Consider the following 17,826-nt stretch of genomic DNA (forward strand, 5'->3'; position numbering starts at 1 on the left):
ACTGAAAATCAGGAATACTTTGCATTTCTGAGACAGCTTCACATATGAATTGTTGTAATACACAGAAAGACTACGTATCATGTTCAAAGACACAAGGTTCTGTACGAATATAATTCCAAATGGTTGGCTTTTGGACCACTGTTTTATAAGTAAGACTTTTCCTATTAAGGTCAGTAGCAAGATTAAAAAAAAAAAAAAAAAAATCAAAAGCATGCACTGTGCACACAAAACTGTGGACAAATTCTTAAAAACTTAGCTGAGTCCATGTGCTCCCTAACTGAGCACTGAAATGTCACCTCGAAGCCCATTTGTTTGTGCTACACAACTCTGCAGAGAAACCAAAGACTCCTAGGAGCCTGGCCTCTGCAGAAACAATTAGGGGAGTTTCTTCCCCTGATCTTACACAAAGTAGCCTTTGAAATTAACCACACTGTCTTCCCTACAGAATCTAGGAAAGCTGTATAAGGCTGTAACTATTCATACTGCCCAAGCAAAGCTCTCCTCTAACATCTGGTACGTGCCCTGCCAGATTAGCCTTGAACGCAGCTGCAGTTCTGCCAGCTCCTCCCACAACAGCACAGAATGGAAAATGATCCCAAATGGCTTATGCTGAGTTTGAATTTATATATATATATATACATATTCACATACATACACAGAGATACTAGGTATTTGCTTCTTAGCTGCTGTACAACACAATTCAGGCCACAAAATAACAGCCTCTGAGCACGCTGTGGATAGTTACCACACATGCTATCATTTGCCATTGCAAAGAAATCGGTTCTTGCTCCTGGCACTCCCATTAAGTGTCTCTGGAGCTCTCCAGAACTGCTGCTCTTAATGCCAGAAGCACAGAGGCTCCCCAGCCTGGGCCTCCACTCGATAGCACGCTTTTCCTCCGCAGCAGATTTTAACTCTATCACTGGCTACTTGACACACACATCAAAATATATTTACTCTCATCCATACCAGTTTACCAGAATCTGGGCTGGAACTGAAGAGAAAAGGGGATCCATTTCATCTTTCTTTGCTCACTATACTTCTTGGTTTCAGGGCTGCCTACTTACTTTGAAAAGGGACTGCAGGTGTCTACAATCAATTAAAAACATTACCAAACCAGTCAACAAATAGTCAACTTACAGACTCTGTGCCTCTCTAATCTCCACAGGCTCCCAGTATGGAATCAGACATGAGGTTTGCCGGCAACACCCTCAGCAGAGGGTCTTTGGCCAGCAGGCCCAGCTGCTGAGGGGCCCCTCTGGCCAGAAGGCAGGCAGTGGAGCTGTGTGTCCAAGTGCCCAGCAGCCACCTTCTCCTTTGGCGTGTGCCAGACTGCCTGGATGGAGACAGAGGACTGCACTCTGGGATCTGTAGTTTCTGTGGGCAGCACCTCCATTTTACAGATGAGGACAGACACCGTCTGCTCTATTCTGCACAAATTAGGTGTCATCCACAGGTTCTCGACTAGAAGTTTAATATCCAAGCTGAACATCATAATGAGGTCAAGTGTCACCCTCCAAGACAGGCACCCTGGGCAGCAGCAGTTGGATTCAGCAATAAAAATCCCAATCCAAGCAGAGCTTGCCTTTCAAAGTCTGAGCTGGGGATAAGCAAGGCATTTGCAGTTTTTCTCGGGCACTCCGATGGCGGGGCTTATTCATGTGTATTTTCTGTTTGCCAGCCCTTAGCACAGAGATCAAAACCTTGACTGACATTTAATGGCAGGGTAGACATGGGATCAGGGAAGGGACTACAGAGGTCTCTGGAGGGAGGATGGAAACTCTCGTCAGTACTCATCCCACAGCAGGACATACAGCTAAAGCCAGACACAATGCAATCCCCTACAAGCATTAAACCATGCTAGCATGGCATGCAGGATATGTGCACTGGTGTGTACAGGCTATAAATTCAGATTCATGACTGAAGCTTCATCTTCTGCCAGGACAGAAGCACAGTGTTACCATCTGTAAACGGACTGTACATTTTCCAGTTTAGTTATTGTTATGGCTGACTAACTTTTTTTCTTATTTAGCTAAGAAATGTGTTGATATTAGCCTCCCTCCAGGCTAGCATTTGCCTTGGATTTACCCTGGTAATACTGGGTGAGTCAGGTAACATTTAGCTAACTGATAAGCCTTCCTGACTTGTTCCATTGTATCTTATTGCGGCATGAGGATTTAAACTGACTTCTGCTGAGAAACACGGTACCAAGACCACTTTCACCATGACCAGTCCTCCTTCCTAGAATCTGACAGTGATTACCACAGCAGTCACTTTGTCATTTCCTTCACTACACAAATCAAGACAACAAGAAGAACCTAACTTCTTGTGCCCCCTTCCTCCACACCCCCATTCTGGCCTCTCGAATTTCTTGCTGTGCTCACCACCCCTGCAGTATTTATCGGTCACTCTTTAGAATCAACAGGATTCAGATGCACTTGGCCCTGACCCAGTTTGCTAGTGCTCTCAGCTGCCTTTCATTTGCAGCTTCAAAAGTGACTTCAGAGATCCATGGCATCAGAAGCAGCTTTATTCCATGAAAAAATCATCCTTCTTCAGATCTTTTAGTCCTCTGGCTTGCATTTTCTGTTTGCTGAGTTCAGCTACAGCCTCCACTTCTAAAATGTTTCATCTTCCAGTTTCAGATTTGTCTAACTAGAGTGAACCTGAAATGTAGACTATTATATAATACTGCAATTAAATTCTGTATCAGTCATATAGCAAGGAACTACTTCATATGACCACCTATATATTAGGAGTAATACTAGCAGTGATGCACAGACTGGCAGCCTAAGGTACCTTACTAAATTGCTCAAGGAGTATAAATTTTATATGAAAAGCCCAAAATGTACATCAGTGTATGCTGTGGTTTGTGAAATCCAGTGATTCTATTGTTCAGCCTGCAGAGAAGCAGAGCAGGACCATTTCCCACGTGGTTTTCTTAGAACTCCTTGCATGACTGCTGCAGTTCAAGAACTGACCCTGTCCCCACCCCTGAACACATGCATAACCCCCACACATACATGCACATTCATTCTTCTGCCAAGAATTTAAATCAACAGCCAATATGGTTACAGCTGAGCGAGTTTGTAGGAGCCTTCACAGAAACTGTCTATTTTGGTTGCCTGCCAAGTTCCATTTTGTGTACTTACTCCTAATTAAAATGTGTTTTAACACATTCTAAAGATGATACAAACTCTCCTCTTTAGCTGCCTGGTTTGACTGGCGACATGCAAATCAACACACAGTTTTATCTGTTTTTTTTGACATATCTAATTAAATAGTCATTTCTGCAACGCAGAGACCACCACTCCCATGTATACGTTCCAAGAGCACTTAAATAAGCTAATAAATATATTTCTCAATGATTTGCTGGCATTAAAATCCCAGACTGGTGCCAAGAAGGAAAAAAAAAAAAAAATCACACAGGGGAATCCTCTACAAATTTGGCAGGATTTGGAAAACACCAATACAGGCGTGTTCTGATTTGGGGGGCAAGCCTCATACATCAGGAAATCAAATGATCAGATACAGGTGGATAGGAAAGAATGTTTTCTCCACAGGGGGGTTTTGACTGTTTTGGTTTTTTTTCTTAGCCTACTAGTTCAGCTATGCAGCACTTTCTGTAGAAATATTGCTGCAGAGGCTCATATTGTTATATTTTCCAACACTGCTCAGTTAGAGAGCTACAGCCCAAACCCTATCCTAATATGGGCCTGTAAAGTCCCTGAGGAGCTGGACTCCTCTCCCACCTGCATTAGGCCAGCTGACAGATCTGGCATGTGGCTCACAGGGACAGGAAATCTTTCTCCTTGGGATGAAAATACGTAAGGATAGACTGAGGCAACTTATTTTGGTGAGGAAAGCAATAATTCTTTGCCCCAAAGTAGCCTGGATCCTTATACAAGCAAATACTGAAAAAAAAAAAAACTCAGGTCTTTTTAGAAATTACCCCCTATGTCAAGGTCTCCAGTTCTTCAGATGAATGCACCCAATCACCGTGAGGAGCTGACTCCATTTAAAAGGCAAAGCTTTGACTCTTTTAAGATTCTGAGCAATTGCATCTACATTTATAGGCATAAAATTATGGCACCAGAATCCACTAAAAGCTGTCTAAATCCAAGGTCTTGTCTTTAGACTTGGTCTTATTTCTCTGCCTTCCCCTTTCATATCACATCTCTTGGAAAATGAGAGGCATGTTTAAAGAGCAAAACACAAAAAAAAGTGAAATAACACTGCAGCAAGACAATATCCAGAAGTATCTATCAATTTTGTTGGTTTTGTTTTGGTTTACCTTCTCCTACTTTAATATAGATGTTTCTTGATATTTTAAGTTCAGTGAAAGATGTTACTGCTCCATACTCCTTCTGGGCCCACTGTAGCAGATGTTCATTCTTCTCAGGAAAAAACTTTTCTTCTGTTTCTGCTGACAAGGAGAAATTTCCCTTCTCAAACTGAACAACGGAACCTAAAGACACCTGATGGGAATAAAAACATATTTTTAATGGAGTACATTTATCCACCCAGACAGGTAGCAAGTTGAAGCAATGTAATCTGTCACTCCCAAACTGGAAGGTGATTATGGCTTATTTCCACCAATGCCCAAATGTCACACGTTTTAACATCTGCATAATGATTCCTTTTTCTGAGCTGTTTTTGAAAAATGAGGTGCCCATGAGCCCGGGTGGGGTGCACGTGGCAGACTAACAGAGGGCTCGGAGCCACTCTCTGAAATGGCACTGCTGCAGAAGTGGAACACAGGGCTGCGAGGGGAGAGAAACTGTGGGGGCAAAGAGAGGGCTGGAAGACAATAGGAAAACTAAGCAGGAGAGAATAAGAAGATGATCTGAGGAAATGAAGGCAGATAAGTAGATGAAGCTCAATAAAACCAGGAATTGCTAAAGTAACTCCCAAATCAGACAGAACATGAGTCCGAGCTCAGTGCCACATAAAGGCCAGCCCATAAACACAGGGTAAGGAAAGGCTAAGAGAAAGGGAAAATATTTACTGTTGCTTTATTTACAGGAAGTGAGGAAATATTTTAGTCTAATACATAATGCAGATGAATTATACATCTTCAGAAAAATTCTTAAAAATAGGTTACATTAACTGAGGTCTTGACTAAATGTCAAAAGCGTACAGTCTCAGAGGATGACATTGACACACCATAAGCCAGGTCATGCCAAATCACGTACAGAGCACCTCTTAGCAATGCTGTCTTTTATAGAGACATGTGGGATACTTTTGTAGAGTTTTAGCCTAACTAGAAAAATCTCCCATGCATGAAAATTGCAGGATTTAAGGACTTAACCGGTGATTATTTGGAGGAATACTGAATAGATGTCGGCATCCGATCCACAGAAACAAGCCTCCTTAACTACCTCAAAAATACTACAGTTTATCCAATATAGTTTAGTAGTTAGTTTACTTTACACAGTGTTTCTGGTATTTTTTATGGCCAGTATAAGGGTAAAGCAGCGTCAGTGTATCTTTTAAGACATTTGAGGACAGCAGAAGAGAAAATATTATTCCTTCTAAATAATGGCCAAAGAAATGCATTACCTTGCAACAATGCATTTTCACTGTATTTTTCATCTGAGATAGTTAAATGTTTGCTAACAAGCCAGCTTTCCTCCTTAGAAAACACTTGGGTTTGCATTTATAACTAATTAAAACTTGAAAACCTTTTTCATCATCCTGCAGCATGACAAATGTCTTCCTGAGGGACAGATCTACCAAAGTTACCAAGTCCTACGAGGGAAGAATTGACAGACAGAAAGCAGAGCAACTAAGAAGTCTGGCATAAGCATCCTCACTAAGCTATCACATAGTAAACATCTTTAAATAAACATGAAGCTTATCATAATTTATTTTTTTAATCACATACTAACGTCTGTTTGAAATGCTGGTTCTGCTAACCAGGTTTTACAAAGGACTGCAGAGTTCTGCTGTGCCTGCCAATGTTGGGATTTTTACTACACGGACCTAAGGCAAGGTTAAGTGAGCCAAACACGTTATTTTTTTTGGAAAGAATTCAACAGACCCTTCCAAAAAAGGCAAGCATCACTGTTTCAACACCTGCCTTGAACATTAACTACTTACTCTTCAGAACAAATTAAAAGCAACTCTAAAATGCTTAGCATAACCCAGAGCATTAAAACTAAAAAATGTTTTAAATATTTGGGAATATATTAATTTTTATCTGAGCACTAATTATACAGTTTGACGTGATGATTAAGAAACTGCTGCCACAGACACTTTTATCTCCTCCCTTTATCTCCTGCAGCGGTTACTTTCCAAGATTGCTGAGTGGAAAAAGTGCCCCAGCTCTATTTCTTCCAGTTGTGAGGACATGAAAAGTGATTGGACCAGAAACATCTTCTACTGCTGAGTTCACCACACGCCCTGTGACATTTCTGAGGCTAAATGAGGAAACTTCCAAAAGTTTGGACATGGAAAATCCGTTCGCAAGACCAAAAGATACTGGCCACGGCCACTAACCACAGCAAGGACCGTGGTTCAAAGGGCTCTTCTGCAGTCAGAGGAAATGAGGATCAAGTACAGCATTTTGAAAACTTGCTACCAAAACCTGAGTATTCCATCAAAGAACAAAACGTGTTTAGGAACATATTTTGGTTACATACGTTACTGCCCTGCTGACAACTGGGGAAAATAGGAACTGAAATTTTCTTTGCACCATACCAAGGCAAGGGAACACCCACCCCTCGTGCTGGGGGAGGTGTGGGGGATATAAAGCCTTTATACGTCCCCTAAGAAAACTTTCCAGTTACTATTCATCAGAGGGAACAACTCTTAGAACCAAACCTGAGCCATTTCAAATATGTACACTGGTGAGTGTGAACACACAAAAATAGCATATTCTGTTTCTTATTTTACCTATTTCCTTCTTTCCTTCAAAATGTTTATTGCCTTTTTTAATTTGAATCGGATCCAGACGGGATATTTACTTTGTTTGTTTTATGACACTTTAAGTATTTAATGTAGTTGTAATTCAGAACTCCCAAGTAGGAAGCAAGTCCATAATTTAAGCTTAGAGAGAGAGAAGGCAGCTCTGGGAGATGACTCAGAATACAAAGTGTCCACAGCCACACAGCATGAACCAATCCCTCCTCTCACAGCAACAGCTACACCACTACTCACCAAGGGCCCACCAGGACAACTAATTCACCCCTAAAGCCAAGATACAGGCAAATATAGTAGCAGAAAAAAGCAGCATCCTTCCTATTTTTATCTGAGATATACAGTATCAGACCTATGGTGGAACACATAGGAGAGGTGTAAATCTGCTCAGAATAAAATTAAAAAAACTTGAACCAACTTTCAGAGAAGCCCACACGGGGATCAGACTCAGCTGGTCTTTTTTGATACTGTACTTTGATGTGCTTTGTTCCCCTTACAGAGGAAAAATAAAGCCATGGATGAAATAAATACCAGGTATTTCAAAAGTCAAAAATGTATCTTCTGTTGGTCATAAATCCAAATACAACATCCTATAATCATCGAGAGAAAAATTCTCTCTGGTAAGTGACTAAGAAAATGCCATGTAACGTTTGTGAATCCTTTATCAGCTTTGCACAGTCCTTACCAGCCACAGAAGTGTGATGCTTTCAGGCAGTAGTAAAATTTTTCGTGTTTTTAAGGTCAAATACAGTAATTACAAAATTGCACTTCCAGATCTCATGTTTTTGAAAACAAACATATAAAAGCAGCATTACCTCAACTGCATCTGAGATTTTAGTTCTACTCCCTAGGAGTTTGCCAGGTACCTACGATCCTTTTATAATTAAGGCTGCTCAATGTTTTCTCAGAATAAGAGCAGAACCATGTGAGATCAGACTCTTGCACATCTTTATGCATCTAGAAATAAGATCTTGGGATCTTCTATCAAAGCTGAAATTGTGTCAACTCAAGTGTAACTTTCAAAACCCCCAAGGAACAGTTACTAGAATGATAAAGAAACAAACAAACAAAAAAATCCATGTAAAGGGGAAATCTGTTCCCAAAGTTTAGGGTTCAGCAGGGGATTATTAACTGCATACAGGTAATTGTCCACTCATCTCACATTAATCTAACAACATATTAATAGATTCAACATAACACTCATTTGACATGAGCAAAACAAGGTAGCAGAAGGGATTCTGTTTCAAGTTAGATCCCATTTAGTGGAGGAAGTGAAAGGAGAGTTAAAGCCTATCTGTGCAACTGCAGCTATAGTTTCCACTGGAATCAATGAGTCAGTAACACAACCTGTTGTGATTTACTATCTCCATGTCACTAACACCAGTAGTCTGCCAAAATCCACTGCCTGCTTCTGTAAACTTCCACTGGCTAAACCCCATTTACTGAAGCAAGCAAAGAAGGGAAGGAACCATGACCATACAGAAGACTATCACAGATGCCTGTTCCAGGTCCTTCAGCCTGCTGCAAGATGGGTTTAGGACCTCAACCTCTAAATTCCAGAATATTTGTTCTTCCCTTACTCTTACAGCCTGGATTACCTTAAAGCCCAAGTCTTCCTGACTGCCAGTCATCTTGGTTCTGCAAGTGATGGATCTGGGCTCCTAGAGGGGCCAGGAGAAGGAGGAACACTCAGGATCAGTCAGAGGCAGCAATGAGAAGGACCAGCAGGAGATAAAAGGTGCAGCATCATCCAGATCTGGCCTACCCACACTACTAACACAAAGGTTTGTTTGCAGTGATGACCCATGAAAACTCTCAAAGTTGAAACACCAAGCAGTAAAACCTGAGTTTTGAAAAATGTCTTAAATGACGTGGGATCCAGGAGGAACTTGGCAAACGAGGCTCCGGAAAAAGCACTAGATTTTAAAGTCCCACGAAAGGGGAAACTACGGCACATGAACATGCCTTGTTTTCTCTGAAATTTACTGTCAAGTTGGTATTTTCGAAATATTTCTGCCCAAGCCGAAGTGATTACAGTGAAAGCAGAGGACACCTATACATCATAAATTTTCACTATTTTGGGACATCACACTTATAGAAAATTTTTACCATACACTGCATATTCATTTCATGTACTGTATCTTGCTTCCTAAGCCAGAAATATCCCTTCTCTTCTGTAACAGCTTCCTGAAGCAAGCTTTGAATGAAAAGAAAAACCCAACCCCCCTAAATATTTAAAGATGCCTTACTGGGGTTATTGTATAAACTCCTTTTACTGAATGCAGGCAATGCATTGCTTTCAAGCATGTATTTACCACCCTGTCATTCTCAGCCCTCCCTACTGCTGACAGAATTCTTCCCCTCTTCTTCCAAGAAGGTAAGAACCACCACCATATGTAGCCTGAGGTCCCCCTAATATTTCTGGGAGCAAACCCACTCACACAGACTTTAGAAAGTAGTATATTGCAGGAGTTGAATCAGACCAGGAGAAAAAGTCTACAGGGAAAATTAGTATTGCAAAAAGCATACTAAGAGTTACATTTACTGAACACTGCTTTTGATTAGACGCATAGTGATAATTTTCACATTTTTTCAAAAGGCAAGGAAATGGTGGGGGGAGGGGAGAGGAGAATATGAACTCTTCCAGGTGGAAAAGGGCAACTACAGGATTATTTCCAGCTCCTGAGTAGAAGAACGATGAAGATTTATAAAAAAATAAACCCAGGATTCTACAGAAATGTAAACGTCCTTTTAAATTCCTCTTCACACTGTTACACAACGCTGAAAATATACTGGTTTTATGTGAAATAGTGAAAGGTCACTATTTATACCAAATTTTTTATCACTATTCATGTATTCCCTATCCTTCCTCACTCTTCTCGTAGCAGAGAATTCTGTTCACATCTGGGTCTGTTTAACCAGTGATTGGAAATTTAGCCTCCTGATTTCCCGTTAAATACTAGGCACAGGAAAACAAATAGCACTTGTTTTTCAGTGAGTTTTGTCAGTCATCCAAATCTAGTGCAAACCATAGAACAGCCTGTGGTTTGGTGGCAGTGACCCAAAATATGTGAACCATATTTTCATGAAGTGAAAGGAATAAACCAGTTATTGGCTGAAGTAATAAGAACATGTCTTTTTAATTCTTAGAAATACAGAAATTACTAATAATTAAAATCGTCATTCTAACAGTCTTCTTTAAAGACTTCATCTTTTCAAATCTCAAGCCAAGAGCATGTGATCTGGTTTTGTATTTATCGTTACTGCTCTTGCTTTCTCCATTTTGCTAACTTAACACACACATTCAGTCCTATTAAAGAAGTTCTTGTGAGTAAGCTAATTTGCTTGCATAAGTGCTTTCTCATCCATAACTCTTCCTCATTCAACTGCCTGAATAACTAACTCAGAGAAAAAGCTGAAGCATTACTTCTTAAATCGTATATTATATAAAATCACATATGCAGATATTTAAGGGGGTTTTGGATCTATTCTAATAGTGATTTCTGCCAGGAAATCACAAAGGATTGGGTCCTTTCTTTCACTGATTTAATTCTCACTACTTTCACTTGCTGAGTAAAGACATTCCTAGGCTATAAAAGCAATTGAGAAAGCTACCAAATCTAAAGAAAAAAATTACTTGCTGAGTAGCACCTATAAAACCCTCTTTCTGTGAAGTTTCATAAAACTCCTGGTTTTCTGCCAAGACATGTTCGCAATAAACCGGCTTTAGGGAAGGAGAGAAATGACGACTTGATGGGAAGGAAGGAAATCATTTTGCTGTATGAAAACTTAAGTGGGGTGGTGGGAGAGGTCTGGTAATGTTTTCCTGCAAGACTGACCTGCAACAAGATCACAGGCAGAAGCATTTTCTACAGGTGTTGCCTAACTTATGTAAAATTGTGATCTGTTGTAATCTAACCAGTCTAGTCACCAGTGAAGACGTCCATCTTCCTCTCCCACTCCCCCTTTACAATATAATTTTGGCATTTATTCCCTGTTGAGTTAAAAAAAAAAAAAATTAGCACAGCTGCTAAGCATCCCCCCTTGCTGAACTGAATGGAGCTTATCACCCATGTGCTACTCTTTAGAGCAATGAGCCCTTGAACACCTGAACCCAAAATGCCTGTTCCCAAACTGTTGTATTTTTGTGGCATGTAAAAATATACAATCAGACTAGTAGGACTAGATGCACCGATAATTGAAGCCATGATTTTCAATTACTTAGGTCAGGCAGAGTTCATGCACTAACCCATTTCAGGTATTTTTGGATTGAAATGCCATTATAGTAAGGTGTCTAGGGGTAAAGGCGCCGCGCTATCACCGCGGAGACCCGGGTTCGATTCCCGGTCAGGGCCACTCCCGGGCAGGTGGGGCTCGTTAGCCCTTAAAGGCAACCCACCTACGTCCTAAGGACCTCGCTGCCACCGTCCAAGCTCGCTTGGCCCCGGCAGATGAACCTTAGGATTAAAGGGTGGGCTCAGTTCCGCGCACACTGTGTCTCACCTAAAAAATCCAATGCGCAGGCTGGAAGGTGTAAAGACCTTCCCCGGATCTTCGCTCGCGAAGACTGGCCATTATTATTATTTATTTTTAACACGATGAGAATAAACTCAAGACTTACTTTACTAAAGTTACAATAATTTCCCAGCAACTTCTTCAACTGTCAATATATGAACAAGTCATGCATAGTCTGAAAATAACCCTGCCCATGCCAAATATACTGCTAACACCACACCAGTCACCATACATGCTTTTCTCTCTCTCTCACACACACACAGAGGAATTTTTGTCAGCTTTTTTCAAGATGCCCAAATTTCTATTTAAGACTCTTCACTAGTGTTCTTTCTGATTTATAGATGAGGAAAGCACCCTGAGAAGCAAAATGACAACACAGGCAAGAAACTCATAAAGAACAAGTTCCTTTAGCACCCATGCCCTGTCATGATGGCTTCCTCCAAAGCACTGTCACTCTGTGAGCATCACTGTGCTTCCATTCAGTGCCATACTTCTGGAAATAACTCTTCAAAACATGACATTCAAAAAATCCTGATGCTAACCAAACACATACTTTGGTTTGTTTGGGGTATGCTACTTAATTTTAATGTTATTTTATTCCACTGTGAGGCTTAACCACCAGTGGACATTTTGTAAAAATGAAACCATGAGCTGTCTCCATGAAGATAAAGCATGTGACAAGTCACTGGGCTGAGAGGAACTATGTGCATTACATGATAAAAACAAGTGCAAAGTCACGTGTACATACCAAATCTACATGTTTATACTGAAAATGTTTATCAAGAAGGTATTTTCTTCTTCCCTCTGCATTATAACCATACACACCCAAAGGCTGGATTTTCTCCCACGTTCATTTTAAACTTCTTAACTGATGGAGGACGAGGCCCAAAGCAAAACCCCAAGCTTGAACTGCATGATAAGAAGTTAAACTCCAGCCTAACTCAGTAGTATTGTATTTGCCTGGTCTTTTGGATACGTGCTGACACAAGCTTTAAATCTTTTCATCCTTTCCCCTAAATAAAGCAATCTAGGGCATCTTAGGTTTAGTGGAAACTCAATGAATTCACAGAGCAAAGGCAGCAGATCATCCCCCTTATGAGGACATGGGGACACAGCCCTAAGTTCCAATACAGTCATCCTTCAGGCTCAGTGTGCCGTAGTTTCCCCACCAGTACAATGGTACCAACAGCACTTCAGAGTGCTCCAGTTCACTATCTGCTCATACCCTGGAGTTATCTTCTTTTTTAGAAGGAACCTTTGAATTTTTAATACAAGTAATTTGTAATATTTATTAGCTAATTATTCAAAACACATCTTCCTGGAACAGTTTAAGAACTTTATTATGATGCTTTACAAGGAAAAAATAGCTAGTATTAAAGAGAAATAAAGAGCTATGACTTCACTAATAGTTACATGATCTATTTAACTACAAACTTTGACCTGGCTCTAGTAGTGTGGTCTTTATCAGCAGCAAGTCGCAGAAGTTGTCATTTAAAACAGTACTTGCCTTTCTAACTAGGGTTCAATCAGTGAAACAGATTTAATTCATATTTTACATACAGTATATTAATAAAATTGTGAATGAATGTATTGTTTGGAAAGTCTGATGGAAAAGCTGGAAAGTCAAAGAATATCCTGCCCGAGGCTTCCATAGAGACAGACACAATAGTTATGACACTCCCATGGTATGTGTGCCACAGATTTCTGCTTTGAGCACAGAATTCACGGGCATTAGAAAAGGTTTTTCCAATTTGAAATCTTTTATGATTCAAAATACTCCTGTTTTCTGGTTTGGCTATATACCTAAGGAGAATGAACAAGACAGAGCCAAGTAGTTTTAAACAAGGGCTAAGAAAGCGTGATCTGCACCCTGCAGCCCTTGGATCTGCTATTTATCCTCCAGGCTCAGTTCTTTGGAACTTACTGAAGGCTCTGGCACAGAGGCAGGGAGCCTATCTGCCACTAAAGTAGAAGCAGAATGTCCCCTTGTCCCACAGCTCAACTGAAACAAGACCCCTTGAAACAGTAAAGCAAAAAGCTTTTCTAGCACAGAGGCAGTCCCAGGGATTGCAAACAGTCATGGCACAACACAGGGAAACAACTCCGTGGAAAAACAGAGCCCTTTGATTTCTACTTGGCATACTGCACTCGCCTACAGGTGCTACTAGGGCTTCCTCAGCATTTCCCACGTTTTCTGTGTGATTCTATGCTCTTTCTTCAGAAAGCTTTTGGGAAATCAATGCATTTGTCCTTGTGAGCAGGGTGGAATTGTGGAAAAGCAACAGATGATGATCACACAGTTATTCAGCCGGTAACCCTCACGGCTTACCATCCCAAGCTGCCCTACCTACTCAAAAACTAGGTCAGGAATAGTGGGAAGGCTGATGAGTCCCTTTTAAGAGACTGAAGTTAGCTTCTGTTTGCAGAAAAATTATTGCCTTAGAGAGAAAACACAGAGAATATAGTTTTGGAGGGAGAGGGACCACAGGGACTAAACTGGGAGGAGTAATGGTGGATCAGTACCCTGTCATCCTGCAATCTGACTCTTCAGCCTCTTTATAGGAAAGAAAAATAGAAACCTTAACATGGTGGAAGGAAAAACGCATAAATCATATGGCACTTAAGGAGATCCAAAATGGTTATGGAGAGCTATTCAGATGTTTACATGTGATTAGGGATGAGTCAACACTGAGAGTTGGTTAATTCCTTGCAACTCCTGTATCTGCTCAGCAGCATTATCCCAGTGCCACTGCTGCATGCTGGCAGGATGGCATCAGGCACCACAACTTTCAGCCCTTACGATGACCAGCAGAGACTAAGACAGAGTACTGAGAGGAGGAATTTGAGTACCACCAACGTGGCAGCAAACCTGTGGCACCTACCAGGTCCTGTCCCACCTCAGAAACAGTCCACTCCTTCCTGTACCATCAGTGGCCAAGTTTACTGTGGCAATTCTTGAGGTCAAACAACTTGGTTTGCCATGAATTCTGAGGGCTGCTGCTCACATTTTCAAGCTTGGTTTTGTAACCAGAAGAGCCTGAAACAGTTTTCTGAAGAAAACATTTATCTACTGGTACAGTTTTGGCAGTCAAAGCCTTAGGGACATTCCTATTGTTCCTATGCCTTAATGCAAGCTGCTGAAGCCCTGTTGAGCCAAACCAAGCAAGCTCAGCATGATCAGTCTGATCACCTGCACAGTCCACCGAGTGAAAACAGATGGCTCTCAGCAGAGCACCTTTCCAACCCCAGAGCAAGGCAGGGGAGAAGGAAAATCCTGGCTGAGGAGGAAGAACACAAACTAGCTGAACACAAGCTAGTTGATATGAAATGGGAGTGATGATGTAGTAACTGTAAGAGAAGATCAAAATTAAACTGAAAGTAGGTCCAAGATTTTATTAACTGATGAAAGATGCTGTTTCTTTTGGTGAGGAGAGGAATGAAGACTCTTACTGCACTGTTGTTCAGGATGCTGTTCCTCAGCTGTTTCCTTAGCAGACCTGAACTGTACTTGTTGCATGAAGGACATGTAACAGGAATGGTCAACAAGAAGATAACAGTGAAGTGTCTCCAAAACAGTAATGAAAAGCCTAAGATTGTGAATACTTTAGAGTACAAACAAGCCCATGTTCTTTGCACCGATCAGTAACAAACCGTACTGGAAACAGAACAGAGTCCTTCAAAGTTCAAAATATCAAGGGTACTCCTTCTCTTGTACCTTGATCACAGGAAAAAGAAAAACAATCCCAGAAAGCTTATGGTATCCAGCAAGCCATAGAACTCTTGGTGCACTTAACAGCAGCACCACCATAGTGACAGAGAGCAGTGCTCCTTCCCCGTGTTCTAGTGCTGCAGCACTGCCCATCTTCCTGTCCTGCTGACGCACAGTGACACCATTAAGTTCTCATTTGGTACTGCAGAAACGGTCTTGCCTACCACTGTCAGCTGTGCTGGAGGAGAAAAATTAAGCCCTATAAGGATACAGCTAAAAATAATCAAGTTTAGTTCTGCAATTAGAGTTGAATATAGTAAAAGCTGCAACTTTCATAAAGACGACTCCTGATTAGACATGATGTCACACATTAAAAATTTAATCCAAACAACTTGTCTGTTTCACTACAAATAGCAAACTTGAATGTCCTGGCAAACTGTAAGGACATGATTTACAAATACTAGGTAATATTTGGATCTTAGATTATAAGCAGTGCTCCAGTCTTTCTGAGAAATAAAAATGATTTCATTCTGGGCTTAACTTGGTCATTTCAACAGACCAAACTCCATCAGAGACATAAGCTGTAACTGTACATATTGAGCTCAATACATACAAAGTTTTGTTTTGGTCACAGACCACACAACTAGCATCCACCCTTAATATTTCTTGTTGCTTTGAAGCTTTTTGCATTATGGTACTATTAGATTTCCACTCAGGACTGGCAATCTTGGAACCTCACAGCTTTAGAACTAAAATGGCTGTTAATATTAACCACACGATGTGCAGATCCTGAAAAAGGAGTTTTGCTTTCTTTTCCTTGAATTCACATAACAAGTAATTGGCTACTTTTCCCAAACTGCTTTGCCCTACCACCTAACTGTTCCCCAGAGCCCTACAATGAAACTTGATCTACTGTTAACTTGTTTTTTTAATGTAAGTTTGAAAAACTTCCAAATGAATGCCATTAACTCCATGTTTTGTGTGACAAGTAGCTATGACAGAGAGCAGGCCAGAGGGCTGTGTATACTTACGAAGAAAACTCTTCGGATTCCAGGTGCCAGTCTTTCTGTTTTTAGCTTCCACACTAAAGGCAAAGGAGAGTTGAGAAGAAACACCAAAGGCTTCTGGTGAATATGCACCGATGAAATTGGATTCAAATGTAATGTGACCTACAGAGAAACACAGAAATATGTGAATACTTCCTGGAATTCAAAACAGTGAATCAAAAGTAATTTTTATATATATTATGAATTTTAGCATTCAGACCTCTTGACTCAAGATTACAGACTAATCTACTTCCACAAAAATCAGTCAACAGGGGAGAGAGAATATAAAATACGAAATAGTCAATGTTTGTGCTCTATGCTTGCAAAGCACTGTGAAGTGTTTAAGAAAACCTTGGCAAATGCTGATGAAAAATAGCTTATGCAAAAGGTCAAACCACTAAGCTGAGAGTTGGAGAACAAGGAGATAAAAAGAACTGCAAAGCAAACTCTGATTTCTGGTTTCTAGATGGTAGCCTAGAAAGCTGGCTTAGAATACAAAACCTTATCTGCTGATTCTATTAGGGGCATAAATCTAGCCTGCAAAACAAACAAAACTAAACAAACAAAAAACAGGAGGAACGAATCCAGAAACACAAGGAAGCACTACACTAGTTTATGGAAGAAATTCCAAAAGAAATTTTAACATACAATAGGGAAGGAAAATGCCTGTCTTCAGGGACTAAAAGGATACATAGGGTAAAGAAAGTGGACATCACAAAAGTCAGGCAACCTGTTACAGGTGGCTTTGAAGCAACCAGTTTGTGATTGCTGGAAGCCCCTCCTTCTCAGCTTGCTCAACTTGCACTTGATATCATAGTGTTTTTATAGCATCTAATAAGCTGTTTAAGCAGTGATTATTTAGCCTGATAGTTCATCCCACATTACAGGAAGTAACATTTACTGTGCAAGGGAGAGATGATCTACCATGGACTGAGCAGAGAAGCTGATGTCCCACAATAATGGGTGATAGGCAGATTCCCTGACAGACAACCACAGTTCTTTCTGAACAAGGGATAGAGGGAACAAACACTAACACAACCACCAATTTGAGTGGTGGCAAACAGAAGTAAGCATACAGGTAATTCAGAATTAATTCTGTATCCTGCCAAAGAATTTGAAAGGGGATCTGAGACCGTGAACAGTCTATTGTATGATTCTTATATAATGGCAAGCAGACATTTGTTTACCATTAAACACAGATTCATTTGGCAAACTAACCTGATGAAAGATAGCCACCAAACTGAAAATTAGGCACCCATTACTGCTGAAAATATTTCCAAAAGAACAAGATAGGGTGGTTTTTTTTATTTTTTTATTTTCTTTATTCCCCCTTGAGAAGTTCACCATCACTGTGAGACAAACGCCAAGACCTGGTCTCAGGTCTGACAGACACCTGGAGGCGACCACTACTCAAGAACCTGCAAAATAGCTGGCAAACAGCTGGCTGTGCTCCCATGCCAATGAGAAAGCAGTTCCTTACATCTGCAGAGTGACTGACCGTGTTGCTCGTCCCCACAGTGGCACAGATATCAAATCCCACAGGCACACCTCTGGGGCACCAAGGACATCCCTGTCCTCCTCCTCTTCCTAAAGCTGATTAAAATTTGTTGGAAAACTGAATAAATCCGTATTTGT

At 40.8% G+C, this 17,826-nt stretch overlaps 1 protein-coding gene across 2 annotated transcripts in view; it reads right to left on the bottom strand.

Annotated features, from left to right (window-relative positions):
• The window catches only part of TGFBR3 (transforming growth factor beta receptor 3), a 110,024-nt gene that overhangs the window by 32,501 nt on the left and 59,697 nt on the right, over positions 1-17,826 (bottom strand). For both annotated transcript variants that reach the window (XM_050306961.1, XM_050306960.1), the window contains exons 4-5: positions 16,177-16,314; positions 4,295-4,478 (exon numbers count right to left, since the gene is read on the bottom strand). In XM_050306961.1, the coding sequence (XP_050162918.1) occupies positions 4,295-4,478; positions 16,177-16,314 (322 nt within the window). The remainder of the gene's footprint in view (positions 1-4,294; positions 4,479-16,176; positions 16,315-17,826) is intronic.

This window comes from Myiozetetes cayanensis, unplaced genomic scaffold, assembly GCF_022539395.1.
Source record: "Myiozetetes cayanensis isolate MyiCay16 unplaced genomic scaffold, myiCay2020 scf12, whole genome shotgun sequence".
Classification (NCBI taxonomy): Eukaryota; Metazoa; Chordata; class Aves; order Passeriformes; family Tyrannidae; genus Myiozetetes; species Myiozetetes cayanensis.